The sequence below is a fragment of the Misgurnus anguillicaudatus genome, chromosome 3 (genome assembly GCF_027580225.2).
Source record: "Misgurnus anguillicaudatus chromosome 3, ASM2758022v2, whole genome shotgun sequence".
In the NCBI taxonomy this organism is placed as follows: Eukaryota; Metazoa; Chordata; class Actinopteri; order Cypriniformes; family Cobitidae; genus Misgurnus; species Misgurnus anguillicaudatus.
Window position 1 is genome coordinate 4,578,011 of NC_073339.2, and position 17,815 is coordinate 4,595,825.

The window sequence follows — 17,815 nt, forward strand, 5'->3', positions numbered from 1 at the left end:
TTAGAAGCTAGCTTAATGTTTGCCAGTTATTAAGATGGCGGTTGTAGTTTAAATAGAGGTCGTGAAATAATTAGCATTGCCAAAAAGTGCATAAAACAATGTTATGTTCCATATTATAAACTTTTGGTTATGTGTACTTAAGTGAGTAAATAAGTTAAATTCTCAATGAGTGTGATATGGCTCTTATTTACCCCTTTTAATGAAGAATAAAGCTTACTCGGGTATCTTACAATGCACTTATGTTGTTATGCAGTTTTAAAATACAAAATACGAACGTCTGGATGTAGATAAAGCCTACTTGGTCATATTACAATGCACAAGTTTTGTTGTATGCAGTTTGAAAATACATGTTTGTAGAAAAAGTATATTGTACAATGCACTGATTTTGTTGTTATGCAGTTTCAAAATACAACATGAGAATGTTTAAATGTATATGTAGTCATCATCACTGATGTATCTCTGGCCCCCATGACAAACTAATTGAATAGCCCTGTCGTAGACGCTCAACACACAATCATATTCATAAATAGTAAAGAAATGAAATGATATTAGGCTATCAGTGCTGCTGTCGCTCTTTCCTATCGCTTATTTTAAAAATGAGCTTATGATCAATAAAATGCAGCTTACATCTGCTGCTTTTGGTGACGTGAACTCTGGCCTACATTAAGTCTCATGTTTTTAAGATTATCTTAAGTACTAAAGAAGAATTTTTGGTATATTATGTACAAAACTAGTGTGTGAAAATAGGACACTTTAAAGGGATTGTTCACCCAAAAATTAAAATTATTTAAATTACAATTCTAAAAAAATGTAATAAGAAAACACTGAACATGTGCAGCATAGCTGTTATAGTTGGTTCTAGGCTAGCTAGAGCGGGTTATCTAGGCTTGAGATCCCTGTATTTACATAAAATGGTCTGTGCTAAACCCCGGATGTCCTTCAATGCTGGAAACACCCCTGGTTACAAGCCTGTATACATTTCTGTGTGTGTGTGTGCGTGCGTGCGTGCGTGCGTGCGTGCGTGTGTGTGTGTGTCAGGAATGCTTTCACGTAGAGGTCGACCGATATGGCTTTTTCTCTGGCCAATGCCGATATTTAGAAATCAGGGCAGCTGATGGCCGATATGTTAGGCCGATTTTCTATATGTACATAATTATCAAAATGTTCTCATCATTAGCAGATATTTTAAATGTAAAAATGTCACTATTTAAGTCAAAGTCTTTTAAAAAAATTATGACTGGTCTTTCTGAAGATTTTTACTACCTCCTCTGCACCATGCATTTATGAGACACAGATATTACATGACACTCTTCTGTCATAATATTGGATCAGTTTTTTTACCATGGCTTTTATTGCTTTGTAGGATAAAATCCTTATTTGGGAGACCTGATAAAATATTTATTCATCATAAAGTTAACATAGTAATAAATGTCTATGGTTTTTAGTTGAGACTGTTATTTAGGGCAAATCTTTCTAAACACATTTACATTCTCCTTTCTGAGGCGCTATAAGTGACTGATTGTGCTGACAGTGACGTCTTGTGAGTTTAGTGTTGGGACAGATCTGTTGTTTCAACCGTTCATTCAAACGAATCCGTTCAAAGGAGTCAGTTCGCGAATCGGACGCATTGTGTTGGAATCCAGGCTGAGCAGCGCAAAACTGTAAACAAAGTGTTACTGTAACAACACGAAAAACATTTCCTCGGTGGATATGATTTGGTCTTCCGACCTTTCGCCATCGAGTCAGTTTTGTTTTGAGTAATAAAAGCAGGGAGACAGTTTAAAGACAGAACTGTCTCCCTGCTCTCCAGTAACGCATAACTTATGTTGTTATGCAGTTTTAAAATTCAAAATACGAACATGTCTGGATGTAGCATTTTTTTGTGGAGGGAGGTGCCCTTTTTTTTAGGTTAGAGCAACTGCCCCTTAAAATTCCTGTGCACGTCCCTGATGCTTAGTTACTGTTGAACGGGAACACGATTGATTGCATTATGCTGTCAATCACTGAGTGAAATATTTTTTTTTATGGTAAATTTTAGAGAAACAGTTGTTACAAGTCTGTATACATTTCTGTGTGTGTGTGTGTGTGTGTGTGTGTGTGTGTGTGTGTGTGTGTGTGTGTGTGTGTGTGTGTGTGTGTGTGTGTGTGTGTGTTTTTAAAATGTTCGGGCAGTTCCGGTGTAAGTTGCTTGAGAAGATGAAGTCACAGATCCATGTCGTTCGTCCGCCATATTGGAAACCTTAAAGTTTCACAGGTCACAAATTTTGTCCAAACTTCACGAAATTCCACGTACACGATCCTTGGACCAAGCCTCACAAAAGTTACTAGAAGGATTTTTGATTTTCGGAAGCGTTTGCCCGTCACAGGCCAAACTAAATGTGCGTGGACGCCGCCAAAACAGGAAGTAGTTTATATCTCAGGAATGATTTCACGTATTGAAACCAAACTTTGTACATGAATTTCGGTCTCCAATGTGAGGATGCACAACATCAAAAGAACAATTTTTTTCCTAAAATTTTACCCTGCCAAACAGGAAGTAGTTTATATCTCAGGAACGCTTTTACGTATTGAAACCAAACTTTGTACATGAACTTGGGACTCCAATGTGAGGATGCACAAACTAAATCGGCGGCACCAGAGCAAGCACACTTTTGCAGTTCGTCCCGAAATGCATTTTCTAGTTATTATTATTCCCGGGTAGATTTTTTGTGTCAGCTCTAGCGACCAGACCGTTTGACGCAGAGACACCGTTCAAACTTTAAAATGTTCGGGCAGTACCGGTGTAAGTTGCTTGAGAAGATGAAGTCACAGATCCATGTTGTTCGGCCGCCATATTGGAGAGAACACAAAACCTTAAAAAAGTTTCACAGGTCACAAATTTTGTCCAAACTTTATCAAATTCCACGTACGCGATCCTTGGACCGAGCCTCACAAAAGTTACTAGAAGGATTTTTGATTTTCGGAAGCGTTTGCGCGCCATAGCCCAAACTAAATGTGCGTCAACGCCGCCAAAACAGGAAGTAGTTCAAATCTCAATATGTCTATAACATTTACTAACCAAAATTTTTATATGAACTCTTTACTCCAATGTGAAGATGCCCAAGATAAAAAAACATTGCAGTAACATGTCTATATTATGTTATTTTCACTTTAAAATGTCCAATTAAAACCTGTGTAAAAATAAAAAATGTCATTAGCCTTTACCAGTAGAGGGCAGCCTTTACGTTCAAACGTGTTTTTTAGACAGAATGTAAAGATAGCGGCAGCCATCTTTAGAAGCTAAGCTAACAGGCTATGGCTCCGTGGAAAAGTTTGAATAACAATGGCGGGATGTAGTTTTAATGTTAAAATGGCAAAATGGAATTTAAAAGAGCTGTGAGAGAATCGGGTGTTCCTTTAAGAGCCACAATACAGCGAAGAGCTGAGAAAGACGGAGAGCAGAGAAGCCCGGAGAAGAGGCCACAGCCTGAGACTCTGCTGCGTAGAGCCCGTGGGGCACGCAGCACCATCGGCTGGCACCCAAGCTTCGTATCGTATATGCAGGGCCGCATTAACACTATAAGGGGCCCCTGGGCTTTATCATTTTGTGTGGCCCTTTATCCACCAGAATTGCAGCCTACATTCACACAATCTTTATAATCACTAAGTGCAGGTTGTCAGGCTTTTATTTTGCTGGAATAAATGGAATTACAAAATATTAAAACCATATCAGAATGCCCGCAATATACACAAATATCACTGCATAACATGCACATAGTCCTAGGTGACCCGAATAGTCTAAGATTCGATGCTTTGACAGGAGAAGCCTGATTCAACTTCTGCACAGTCAATTGTCACAGATGTGTTATAACATTGAGGATCATTTAATTTTGGCTGTACAAGAGTGCACAGTATCTGATTTCACATTTAACAGCTTTCTCCCAATATAAAAAATATACATCCTTTTATAATAATACTAAGTAAATAATATAGTAGCTTTTAATAAATATTTTTAAAGTCTGTTAATAGCCTAAATCCCGTGACAGGGCTAGACGTCCATATCCAGAAACCATTGCAAAGTCTCTTTGTTTCTGCAATTAAAAAGACAAAACAGGTAATTCTATACTTTCGTTATTTTAAAATTAATTTTAATATTTCCTTGTTTTTATTTAATCTATAGATTATTTAGTGTTATCTGATTAAACTATTTGTGGGTTTTATTCCCCTGCGCATTTAGGCATTTTGCACCCATGTTCTGCACCTATTGATTCTGACTTTATTTTGTTTTTATTTTTTATTAATTATAAAGGTAAATTCTGATCTAATTTAAGTTCTGTAAGTTTTGGATTGCTTTTCGTTGTGTCGATGTTGCGCGGTTGCATGCTGTCACATTCAACTTAGCCGAACGTGCTAGGTGCTCTGCGTGATCATATTTAGGCATTTATCAAACGTAACATCAAAAAACAGATTTTTTCGACAAGTATAAGTTTTAAAATGTATTTAAAAAGGTTGCTTAACTTGTCAAAAGTTGAGCTACAAAACAGGTAAGCCGTTTTTGTGAATACAGAGATGATCAAAGTGAAAGTAAGCAATCAGATATTTCTGTGCAAAATAATAAAGCATATATAGTGTCTATAAAATCCTTAATTTCAGTGTTTTTTTGTTATAAATATACCGTTTAAGTAATTGTATATAAAGCTTGTTTTTTATAATTTACAGTAACAAATTATATGTAATTTCTCGTCTTTTATTTCCTTGCCACGCTAAATCTCAAAATGAAACGATCGCTGAACTTAGCCGTGGCTTCCGAGGCAGAATCTAATTTGTTATTTATTAGATTTAGTTATCAAAAATGTTTTGTGTAATATCTTTGTGTGCTGTTCTGTACATCTTGGCTTTAAAATGTTACGAGGAATCATTTAATGACATATTAAGATAAAAACGCGTCCTCAGTTTAGTCTTTGTTCATCACTTGAAAGGCACTTTTGGTCACTCACTTTATCAGAAAGCTGTCTGTGTTGCCTTCAGAAATGCAATAATGGATATTTCAGACAGAAATTTTAAAAAGCTCACTAATGATTGCAGGGTAGCCTACAGTAAGTGAGAGATTTTCTGCGCAGGAACTGCATTCACGCACGGACATTCAAAGCAAAGCGATTAAGCATAATTTTAAAGGGAGTATCAACTTTTTATAAAATGCGGCAGTTCTTTTTTTCCGGCAACTCGGGGCCCTTCCCAGCCCGAGGCCCTGGGCTTAAGCCCAGGTAAGCCCATGCATTAATGCGGCCCTGCGTATATGGACAGCGGAATCCTGGATACATATTTTTAAAATCCTAAAACTTCATCTTATTCACTATACAGTATGCGGTTTCGGACGCAGCCTGACTGTGTGAATACGGTATTTAAAAACTATATATATTGAGCATTATTTGATACTAATATTTCTCAAATACGTTTGTGCAAATGGATTTTACATTCTGAACGGTTATGAATCAACGCGAGCTCCTGGAGAACGTGCAGTGTCACTGTCACATATACAGGTAGGAAGACATTCAGACATCTTTTAAACCCTTTATTTTATTTCAGTGATATATGACAAGTTTAATTCCCCTTTTCATCAATGTAATACATTGTAAACGTATTAGTTTGTAAAGCGTGAGTGGGTCGTCCTCGCCCAACGGGCAGTGCTTATAGCCGCGATCGGTTCGGCGTCGGCTCTATGACAGCTACATTGTTTATGGTTTAAATGATTGTGCAAAACTTCACTTCACACATGTCCCGCCATTATATACTCGTGACATATTCGTCGTCAAACACAGTTAAAAGCGCGCAGCCTCCGTGAAGCATTGTAGCACAGATTGAAAAAAATCCATCGATGATTGACGTCTGATTCGCTGTATACTGTACTGTATGATGTAAGTGCTTCTCACAACACACGTAACATGAGATTCACAACATAAAAAAATGAATTTTGTCTAAAATCAGTTTGTATCATGTAAGTGTAAACTGTTGATGTCCTCAGACCATCTTAGGAGATTTCTAAATTTATACATAGTGAATGCAAAACTCTTGTCAGTCATGTCTGATATTTCAGCTATAAGCTACATTAACATTGAGACTAGAGTTAATTTGTTGATTTGAAATGCTTGTCTATTCTTTATTTGTATTCTTTTTTCTGTACTGTTTGTGTATGTTGCCCTTCATACGTATTAGGAAAATACAGGCAAAATATCTCTGTTTGCTGTGGAGTCAAGAAATGTCTAAACATTAAAAGGTGAACATGATACAGTACAGAATCTGTCACATTTTTGTCACACAACTTTTTTCCTGTTTCAACATAGACAATATTCCAACTCAATTGAACAACACATTTGTATTTTAATACTCCTATCTAATGTGGGCATTTTGAGACCATTGACAAGTGTTGAAGTGATGAACTGTGTCCTGATGCATTAATTGTTCACACATGAAAAGCAATACATGTGTAGGATCAGTTTGATACACTTATGTGCATTTGGGTACAACACACATAAATCAGCATTAAATGCTGTTATTTTTTGTTGTTAAAGCATGTATGTGTTGAAACATAAACAAATGTTAAAGGCGGAGTCCACAATGTTTGAAAAACGCTTTGGAAAAGAAGACGGGCCGACTACCAAAACACACTTATAGCCAATCAAATCAAATTCCGGGTTGCGTATGTGTGGGGCGGGTCTATCAACAGAAGGTCCAGATTCTATTGGGGTAGGGGCGTGTTTGTTTAGGTGATTTCAAATATCAACATTGGCTTTCAAACATCATGGACTGCCTCTTTAATAAAATGTGACATTGTGTACTTCTGACATACTGATATTCATCTTATCAATTTCTGGTCTCCACAGCAAACTGTTTTGATACTTATGGAGGTCACTGTATATACTGTGTGTGTGTGTGTGTGTGTGTGTGTGTGTGTCTCATGAATGCTTTCACGTATTCGTATTGAAACCAAACTTTGTACATGCACTTGGGACTGCAATGCGAGGATGCACAAGATAAAAAACATTCTAAAATTTTACATTTCACAAATCACGTTAGTGACCGCACCAGAGCAAGCACACTTTTGCGCTTCCTCCGGAAGTGCATTTTCTAGTTGTAATTGAAACTCTATTGTGCTGTCAAGTCCAAAAATGTGTCGTTTTGGGTGTGTTTTTTAAAATGCAAATGAGCGGATAAAGTGCAAACACTGATCACAATGATGGTGGTTTGTTTTAATTCAAACTCAATTGTGCTGTCAAGTCCTTCTTTTCTCTCTCTTTCAGAGTTCAGATTAAGGAGGAGGTATTATTCTAATAAGATATCCTTATGACATCATAATGAAAGCCAAATTTCAATGACCTGTTTTTGCTCACACCTACAAAGTGGCAATGCTAACATTTTCATCATATGACCCCTTTAATTTTAATAAACAGCATTGTGTTACATGCATTGCAACGGTGCCCCTAAGGGGACATGGAGAACATTTTTTATACAATTTAGTTTCGCGTGCGCACGTGAAGCTATCGCCTGAAAGTTTCATGTGCGCATGCAATAGTTTCACGTGTGCATGCAAAACTAAACTTTAAAAAAAATTCTGCACATGAAAGTTTTGCGTGAGCACATGAAACTAAACTTTATTTTTTTTTACTCCAATGTCACCTAAGGGGCTCGGTATATTGCCCGGTTTGCATGGTGGAAAAAAAATAAATCCAGTAGACTATTTTCACATTACTACACACAATGTTTAAAACAACTGTTTTCTATATTGACTTATTTGATTGTTATGTAAATGATTGCAAAACATTGCATTTTATTATTTTAAAACATCAATAAAAACATTATTTCTAAATGTTCATTAAAAATATTGCTGTAGAAAAGACAATTCACTTATTAGGTTAAGATGTTCATGATGTGTTTTATTTTAAGTCACCATTGTGGTGATCGTTGTTTGTTTTAGTTGGACTCTTGACCAGAAGCGGGTAATCCATTTGCCATGAGTAAAAGTCCTCTCCAGTATTTTGTTCCAATCACCTGGATTAGCTTATTAGCACAGTTTTTCAGCAGGAGTTGACCTCCTGGTTCGCTGGTGTTTTAAGCCTCAACGAAGCCTTCAAGGCAGCACTGCCTGGAAGGCACACCCCGTGCCCTGAGCGTTTCAGCCACTCACAGCACTGGTGCTAGATATTAAGCCTTCCACCAGCTTCTGGCAGTTTGAGCTCACTGTTGGTCAGGTGAGTAGCGCAGATATGTTAAGATAGGAATTATTTGAATTCAGCTCAAAATGTTTCGAGCGTATAAGTGACGTGTGTCTGTGTTTTCATGTGTCTGTGGCACGACTTTCTTTTTCGTGCCAGTTCAAGTATTGGATATTCAGTTTTTTCCTTTTTTCAAACCATTGTCACTTTGGTTCGGTGTTAAAACAACTTTGTTACATAAAATGACATCCTCACCCTAACCCAACTCTAACCTTAAGTGGAAATAGTTTAAGATTTGGACGATAAATCAATGCTTAAAATGGCATCCGCATTTATGCCAAACCCAACTTTATCCTCGCGCAAAAACAGTTTAAAAACCAGACAAAAACCACATATCTAACCACAATCCCAAGCAACAACAATTAGAAAAAATGAAAAAAATGCAACAACCAATGCGTGCCACAGACGTGTGAATACGCAAAAAAAAAATCACTTAAAAGCTTGAAACATTTCAAGCTGAATTCAAATGCAGTCACATTCCAATCTTACCATATCTGCGCTACTCACCTGACCAATGGTGAGCTCAAACTGCCAGAAGCTGGCAGTGCTGTGGTTGGCTGAAACGCTCGGGGCATGGGGAGTGCCTAGAAGGCTTCGTTGAGGGCTTAAAACAGTGTTTCCCAACCCTGGTCCTCGGGCACCCCCTCCCAGAAAGTTTTAGATGTCTCCTTATTTAAAACACCTGATTCGACCCATCAGCCTCCCTCTAAAATAGTAAACATGTGTCCCTAACAAGCTGATGAGCTAAATCAGGCGTGCCAACCAAGGAGACATCCAAAACCCTCCGGGAGGGGGCGCCCGAGGACCAGGGTTGGGAAACACTGGCTTAAAGGGGTCATATGATGAAAATGTTAGCATTGCCACTTTGTAGGTGTGAGCAAAAATAGGTCATTGAAATTTGGCTTTCATTATGATGTCATAAGGATATCTTATTAGAATAATACCGCCTCCTTAATCTGAACTCTCCAACCACTGCACTGCCGTTTAGTGCAGAGAGAAAGAGAGAGAAAAAAAGGACTTGACAGCACAATTGAGTTTGAATTACAACAAACCACCATCATTGTGATCAGTGTTTGCACTTTATCCGCTCATTTGCATTTTAAAAAACACACCCAAAACGACACATTTTTGCTCAAACCTACAAAGTGGCAATGCTAACATTTTCATCATATGACCCCTTTAAAGGGGACATATTATGAGATTTTTTTTAAGATGTAAACTAAGTCTAAAATAGGTCTGAGCAAAAGTGTGCCGTTTTGGGTGTGTCATTTAAAATGCAAATGAGCTGATGAAGTGCAACCACTGATCACAACGATGGTGGTTTGTTGCAATTGAAACTCAATTGTGCTGTCAAATATTTTATCTCTCTTTCTCTCCATACTAAATGGTTTTGCTGTGGTTGGATAGTGCAGATAAAGGGGGCGATATTACCTTATTCTGACATCACAATAAGGGCCAAATTACAATGACCTATTTTTTCAAATGCTTGCAGAAAAAGGTTTACCAAAACTAAGTTATTGGGTTGATCTTTTTAACATTTTCTAGGTTGATAGAAGCACTGGGGACACAATTATAGCACTTAAACATGGAAATAGTCAGATTTTCATATGTCCCCTTTAAAACACCAACGAGCGACTTTTACTCATGGCACATGGATTTCCCACCTCTGCTCTTGACCCTTAACATTTTGTTGCTAGTTTTTCTCCGGTTGCATTATTTTGTTTGTATGAATCACATATGTTATGCGAATCTAACTTTATTGGTGCAGTTCTACATAATTGTTAAGTTCATTTTCTAATTAATTGATTAACTTGCATATCAAAGGTTATTTTGTCAAAATGAGACCCAGCACTCACAGCACTTTGTCATTAAGGATTTTAAAATCTATTGACAAAAATGTAATAAAAAACTTCATGCTGCAATGCATGCTGGGTATCAACAAATTACAAATCTTATACAGGAGTCCCAGCATGCACTGCGGCATGGATAAATAATGAATCTTTTACTATTTTCTTTGTCACCATTATTGAGATTCATACTCTGATTCTTGATGTTTGTGTGTCTTAAGACCACAGTGGTATTTTTTGTCCGTTGTTCCTAAAAATCTGTAATAACAAACTGTTATGAGAGTGCTGGATCTTAGAGACACTATTGATAGAAAATAAAGTTTTATTGAGTGAATAAAACAAGTAATTAGATGGTGAATTTTGTGGTTATGTACAAGTCATTACAGAGTTGCACCAATGATGTTAGATTAGCATAAAAGTGTTTCTTATGAACACAGAGTAATGCAACAAGGGAATAACTAGTGACAAAACTTCAATGGTCAAGAGTCCAAATTAACACTGATCACCGTAATGGTGACTTAAAATTAAACTAATCTTCAATATCTAAACCTAATAAGTGAATTGTGTTTTTACAGCAACATTTTTAGTGAACATTAGAATTTTTTATTTATTTTTTTATTTAGTTTTAAAATAATAAAATGCAATGTTTCTTTATTATTTATATAACAAAGGTAAAACGTAAACATAGAAGACTGTTGTTTTAAGCATAGTTTGAACATTAAAACATGACATTGTCATAATGTTTGAAAATAGTAAAATGTAACATTCCTCTAACGTTCAGATTACCCAAAAACGTTTTTAGAATGTCAAGAAAATTGAACACTTTTTATGTTGGCAGAACGTTTTTGGGAACGTTGGGAACTTTCAAGGAACGTTTTTAAAACTTTTCTCTGTTAGCTGGAAAGACATTCATATCTAATCAGATGAACATAACATAAAAAATTATAAAAATTTACTAAAAATTATGAAAATGAAAATTGATGAAAACTGATTAGCCGTTTTGGTAAATGAAGACAATGAATTAATGAAGAAAACAACACTTCACATTACCAGATGTGGTGATCGCTGGTGTGACAGTTGTATAACTTGTAATAGTGCTCTTAACACCTGAAAGATTTAATGAATTATAATTAACAAACAAAGACATGTGTATCTAATCAGATGTACATAACCTAAAAAAATGATACAATTAAATACAAATGAATAAGTGCTGAAAACTTATTGCCATTGAGAATCCAGACTAGGAATTAATGTTAGATTACCTTCAAATGAAAATGGAAATTACATCAGAAAAGGGTGCATGAAAAACATGTTATATTACTCATATAGACATATCAAGCCCATCTCCATTTAAAGGTAAAATTATGTCATCAGGCATGGAAGTGAACAGAGGTGTCAAATCCATGTGCCAGGAGTAAAAGTCCTCTCCAGTATTTTGTTCCAATCACCTGGATTTAAGCTGACCTCCTGACTCGTTGGTGTTTTAAGCCCTCAACGAAGCCTTCAAGGCAGCGCTGCCTGGAAGGCACTCCCTGTGCCCCGAGCGTTTCAGCCAATCACATCACTGGTGCTAGATATTGACCCTTCCGCCAGCTTCTGGCAGTATGAGCTCACCGTTGGTCAGGTGAGTAGCGCAGATATGCTAAGATAGGAATGTGACTGTATTTGACTTCAGCTCGAAATGTTTTGAGCGTTTAAGGGATGTGTTACTGCGTTTTCACATGTCCATAGCACAATTTTTTTCGTGCCAGTTTCATGTAGTGGTTGTGCAATTGTTTTTCTATTTTCTTACCATTGTTGCTTGGGGCTTAGATTTGTGGCTTTCGTCTAATTTTTAGAATGTTTTCATGCGAGGATAAAGTTGCGTTTGGCATAAATGCAGATGTCATTTTAAGCATTGGTTTATATGTTTATTTAACAGAATAACCCAGGAGTTGGGGTTACGGTGAGGATGTCATTTTATGTAACAGAAAGTTGTTTTAACCCCAATCACAAGCACCAATGGCAAGCATATAGGAAAAAGAATTTAGCAACCAAAAAAAACTTGTGCAATAGACATGTGACAACGCAAAAACACGTCATTTAAACGCTCGAAACCTTTCGAGCTGGATTCAAACACAGTCACATTCCTATCTTAGCATATCTGCGCTACTCACCTGACCAACGGTGAGCTCATACTGCCAGAAGCTGGCGGAAGGCTCAATATCTAGCACCAGTGCTGTGATTGGCTGAAACGCTCGGGGCACAGGGAGTGCCTTCCAGGCAGCGCTGCCTTGAAGGCTTCGTTGAGGGCTTAAAACACCAACGAGTCAGGAGGTCAGCTTAAATCCAGGTGATTGGAACAAAATACTGGAGAGGACTTTTACTCCTGGCACATGGATTTGACACCTCTGCAACTTTGTCTACTTTATGTACTAGCTCCACTCCACACCAGCAGAGGTGTAAAATCCATGTGCCATGAGTAAAAGTCCTCCCCAGTATTTTGTTCCAATCACCTGGATTTGCTAATTAGCACAGTTTTTCAGCAGGAGGTGAGCTCCTGACTCGTTGTTGTTTTAAGCCCTCAACGAAGCCTTCAAGGCACTCCCGTGCCCCGAGCGTTTCAGCCAATCACAGCACAGGTGCTAGATATCGAGCCTTCCGCCAGCTTCTGGTAGTAGCAGCTCACCATTGGTCAGGTGAGTAGCGCAGATATGGTAAGATAGGAATGTGACTGAATTTGAATTTAGCTGTTTAGAAAACAGTCGGGAAAAAATGTGAGGAAAAACACAACTTTAACCCCAATCCTTGGCAACAACGGTTTGAAAACATGAAAAACGATTGCGTAACCAATTCGTGCCACGGACACGTGAAGACACGAAAACACGTCACTTAAACGCTCGAAAAATTTTGAGCTGAATTCAAAAACAACTTCTTTGGTGTTTAGCGGCAGCTTGCATCCGGTTTGTTGCACTACTGCCATCTTCTGTTCATATTTGTCTCCTCCTAAATTCTGTCATCCAGTCCAGTTTCTTTTAGATAGTCAAAAAAAATAACTTGCTCCTTGTCCCTTTAATTAAAAAACAGTCACATTCCCATCTTACCATATCTGCGCTACTCACCTGACCAATGGTGAGCTCGAACTGCCAGAAGCTGGCGGAAGGCTCGATATCTAGCACCAGTGATGTGATTAACTGAAACACTCGAGGCACGGGGAGTGCCTTGAAGGCTTCGTTGAGGACTTGGAGCACCAACGGGCCAGGAGGTCACCTCCTGCTGAAGGGCTGTGCTGGTTGGCAGGTCCAGGTGATTGGAGCGGAATACTGGGGAGGACTTTTGCTCATGGCACATGGATTGTCCACCTCTGATTGCTGTAGAAAACACAATTCACTTATTAGGTTTAGATGTTGATGTTTGTTTCATTTTAAGTCACCATTATTGTGATTAGTGTTTGTTTTAGTTGGACTCTTGACCCTTGACTTTTTCTTGTTAGTTTTTTTCCTGGTTGTGTTAAGATAGGCTACATTTGTTATGAACATGCAAAGTTAATAGTTAAATTATGTGGTGGTTTGTACATAATGGTAAAGATCATCAACTAATTAATTAAAAAAAAATGTTTATTTTTGATCAATAATGTATATAAGATTTTCACAGCAGTTTGTCATTAAAGGGTTTTAGAAACGTATAATTGGGACGCAAACATCAAGAATCAGAGTATGAATCTCAACCATAGTGACAATTAAATGAAAAACTTTATGCTGCAATGCATGCTGGGTATCAACAAATTACAAATCTCATTCAGGACTCCCATTCAGTTTCTTAAAACTTCTTGATGACAAAGTGCTGTGAAAGTGCTGGGTCTCATATACTTTATAGACAGAAAATAAACTTTTGATTAGTAAATTAATTAGGTGATGATCTCCACCATTATGCACCAACCATCACAGAATTACACTATCACATATACATGTCCATAACAACTGTGGCACAATAACACAAAGTTACCACAACCAGGGAAAAAGCTAGTAAAGCAAAAACTCAAGGGTCAAGAGTCCAACTAAAACAAACACTAATCACAATAATGGGGACTTAAAATGAAACAAAACATTAACATCTAAACCTAATAAGTGAATTGTGTTTTCTACAGCAATATTTTTACAGAACATTCAGAAATAATGTTTTATAAAATAATAAAATGCAATGTTTCTCTATCATTTACATAACAAGCAAACACGTCAATATAATAAACAGTTGTTGTTTTAAACATTGTGTGAACATTAAAACATGACATTGTCATAACGTTTAAAAATGGTAAAATTTAACATTCTTCTAATGCAGGGGTCTCCAACCTTTTTATAAGCAAGGGCTACCACAATGTATAAAACAATTTGGAGGGCTACTTTTTGATATAGTTTACTTAAAACTTTTTTGTTTACTTGTTTATTTTATTTTATTTGACTTGTTTATATGTTTTAGTATTGTTTAAAATTTTAACATACGTAAACCAAGCCAAGCTAATATAAAAAATATGTAATGAATAAATATTACAGTTGAGACTTTTAATACAATGTGCTTTGAAGGGCACCTCACAGACTCTGTGCGGGCTACCTGGGGCCCGCGGGCACCACGTTGGTGACCCCTGCTCTAATGTTTAGACAACACAGAAACGTTCTTAGAACGTCAAGAAAACTGGACACTTTTTACGTTGGCGGATCGTTTTTGGGAACTTTGGGAACTCTCAGGGAACGTTCTTAGAACTTTTTTCTTTTAACTGGAAAGACATGCAAATCTAATCAAATGTACATAACATGTAAAAAAATAATAATGATAAAATGTACTAAAGCTGAAAACTGATTGTCCTATGTGAATCCAGACTATGAATGAATGTTAGATTATGACCTTGAAATGACAAAGGAAATGACATCAGCAAAGGGTGCATGAAAAACACATGTCATATTAGCCATACGCGTGATTTTTTTTCCCAAACCAGTTCAGATAGGAGTTTTACTTAAACATGAGCTCAGGGTCAGAAAGAAATTTGATTGGTTCACAAAAATGACCAATGAAAGTCCTCAACCGGAGCCTTCAAGGCAGCTTCTGCAGTAAAGCAATTCGAGCTCACTGTTGGTCAGGTAAGTAGCGCAGATGGTTAGATAGGAATGTGACTGTTTTGAATTCAGCTCGAAATGTTTTGAGCGTTTAAGTTATGTGGTACCACGTTTTCACGTGTCCGTGGCACGACTTTTTTTGTGCCAGTTTCACGTAATGTTTACTCAATTGTTATTACCATTTTCTTACCATTGTTGTTTGGGATTTGGTTTAGAACAACTATCTGTTACATAAAATGACATCCTAACCCAAATCCAACTCTAACCCCAACATCAAGTGAAAACAGTTTACATTTCTGACAAATAAATGTATAAACCACTGCCATTCTAACCCAAACCCAACTTCATCCTCGCGCAAAAACAGTTAAAAAAAAACCCACAAATCTAACCCCAATCCCAAGCGACAATGGTTTCAAAAAGGAAAAAAATTTAGCAACCATTACGTGAAACTGGCACGAAAAAGAAAGTTGTGCCATGGACTCGTGAAAACGTGGAAACACGTAACTTAAACTCTCGAAACATTTCAAGCTGAATTCAGAACCAGTCACATTCCTATCTAACCATCTGCGCTACTCACCTGACCAACGGTGAGCTCGAACTGCTTCACTGCAGAAGCTGCCTTGAAGGCTCCGGTTGAGGACTTTCATTGGTCATTTTTGTGAACCAATCAAATTTCTTTCTGCCCCTGAGCTCATGTTTAAGTTAAACTCCTATCTGAACTGCTTTGGGAAAAAAATCAAGCTACTCGCGTAGACATCACAAGCCCATCTCCATCTAAAGGTAAAATGATGTAATCTGGGGCCTCATTTATAAAATGCTGCGCAAAAACCATCCTACATTTGATCTTACGATCATTTAACAAAAATGCGTATGTGTGATTTATAAACCGAACGTATACAGAAAACGCACGTACCCCTTTCAAATCTATAAATCGCCAATAGACTTGAACTTGTGCGCGCTGCCGAGCTGTTTCAGATCTCCGCCTTTAAACGATGCCTAATTAATGTCAGACATATAAAAGAGCGCTTGTCAATGTTTAAACCCAATTTCAAATGGCTTATATTTCCAAAAACCTGCAGAAATCAGACAAGCAAAAGTTCGTACGTCTGCTCAGACCCTGACGTGACGCTAAGCACATTTCCACGTCAAAGACAGTTTTTATAAATATGGACTTTGCCGTGGATTTTTGCCTATGCACACTTTACGATCAAATCTGTGCGTACGCACGCTTTATAAATGAGGCCCCAGGTGCGGGAGTGAATGATCTACTCGTGGAGGTTTGATATTCAGATTTTGTCTCTGGTGTTGGAGTTCTCTGAGGTGTCTTTGTGTTTTTGTCTGCTTTTGTGTGTGTGATAGTCATAAATATATGAAACAGTGTATTTTACAGTTCAGAAGATTTACACTAAATATTGTTATTTTTTACCTTTATATACTCTCAGAGTGACCTTGTGATATGTGTCTTGAAGAAATCTGCTCACTCCACACCAGTAAATCCCAGAGTCTGACACCTGTATATCAGTGATGGTCACTGTGAACGTTCCTGTCCCAAAATCCTTCAGTCTGAATCTCCTGTTAGGTGACCGATCAGATGATACTAGAATATCTTCATCATTACATGGATCTCTGCAGAAATACTTATTGTTATTTGAAGCCCATCCATGAGTACAGGTAATTGTGACTTGAGCTCCTTCAGTAATCTTATCAGCAGCTGAATGTCCACACCCTGATGAAATAAATAAAGCAACATATTAACTCTAATGCACACAGTATGATGTCTTTTTTAATGCTTTTCTTTATTTTTAATGAATTTTTTTTTAGATGAAGAAGAATCTGTGAAGTTTTTTATGGTACTGGTACTGGTTTATGATAACATCAGTTACAAAGTCCTTTCATTGTTACAGTCTGTTTTCATAGTGTTTTGATGCTACATTTATAAGCATTCAATATGAAAACTTTGTGTGAAATGTGTAAAGAGACATTTTCTTTTTATATCATCATATTGCAAGTTTGATGTGTAACACAGACACATTATAGAGAAGGCAACATACTATACACTATAAAAAATTGGGTCATTGAGCATTGGGTCAAAAGGGGACAACCCAAACCACTGGGCTATAATACAACCTACACAGTAAAATCCCCAGTGTTAAATTAACACTGCTCGGTGTTTATATAATCCACACCAAGATTGGTGTTAAAAAAACACTAAATCAGTGTTAAAGTTAATAAGATAATGAAGTGATTGAGTCATTAATAGTGAACACCTGCTGGTCATTCCGTGTCAAATCAACTCAATTTTGGAATTGTTCCTGTCTTAAAATGTTTATTTTGTTGACTCTTTTTCTGGAGAAAGTAATACTAAAATGAGGAAAAAAGCCAAAATATTAAATGCAATAGATGAAATCACCATAGTAAAATGAACACTATCATCATCTCTGTTGGAAAACTAAAATTACAACTTGCTTGCCCTGCAAGTAAGCCTACAATGGCCCTTTATGGGCCCACTTAGGGCTAGTCTAAGGGCCCCGCGCAGGTTTGCTCATTGGCAAAACGTTGGCCCTTTAGCGCTGGCCCTGCGCAGGCAGCCCTCACTTAGCCCCCAGAAAGCCCCCACACAGAAAAATCCCCA

General features: G+C 37.3%; 2 protein-coding genes across 7 annotated transcripts in view; both read right to left on the minus strand.

The window, feature by feature from the left end:
• LOC129443899 (adhesion G protein-coupled receptor E3-like) overlaps nucleotides 1-17,815 on the minus strand; it is a 137,286-nt gene that overhangs the window by 76,952 nt on the left and 42,519 nt on the right. For 3 of the 6 annotated variants that reach the window (XM_073860158.1, XM_073860155.1, XM_073860156.1), the window contains exon 1: nucleotides 11,147-11,201. The exons of the other annotated variants lie outside the window; for them this stretch is intronic. The gene's annotated coding sequence lies outside the window, so the exon portion shown is untranslated. Of the gene's footprint in view, nucleotides 1-11,146; nucleotides 11,202-17,815 lie in introns of those variants that run through there. 6 annotated transcript variants of the gene reach the window in all.
• The window catches only part of LOC129445246 (adhesion G protein-coupled receptor E3-like), a 44,244-nt gene that overhangs the window by 26,229 nt on the left and 200 nt on the right, over nucleotides 1-17,815 (minus strand). Inside the window, exons 2-4 of the mRNA XM_073860076.1 lie at nucleotides 16,866-16,909; nucleotides 16,610-16,755; nucleotides 13,203-13,446 (exon numbers count right to left, since the gene is read on the minus strand). Of these exons, the coding sequence (XP_073716177.1) occupies nucleotides 13,203-13,446; nucleotides 16,610-16,755; nucleotides 16,866-16,909 (434 nt within the window). The remainder of the gene's footprint in view (nucleotides 1-13,202; nucleotides 13,447-16,609; nucleotides 16,756-16,865; nucleotides 16,910-17,815) is intronic.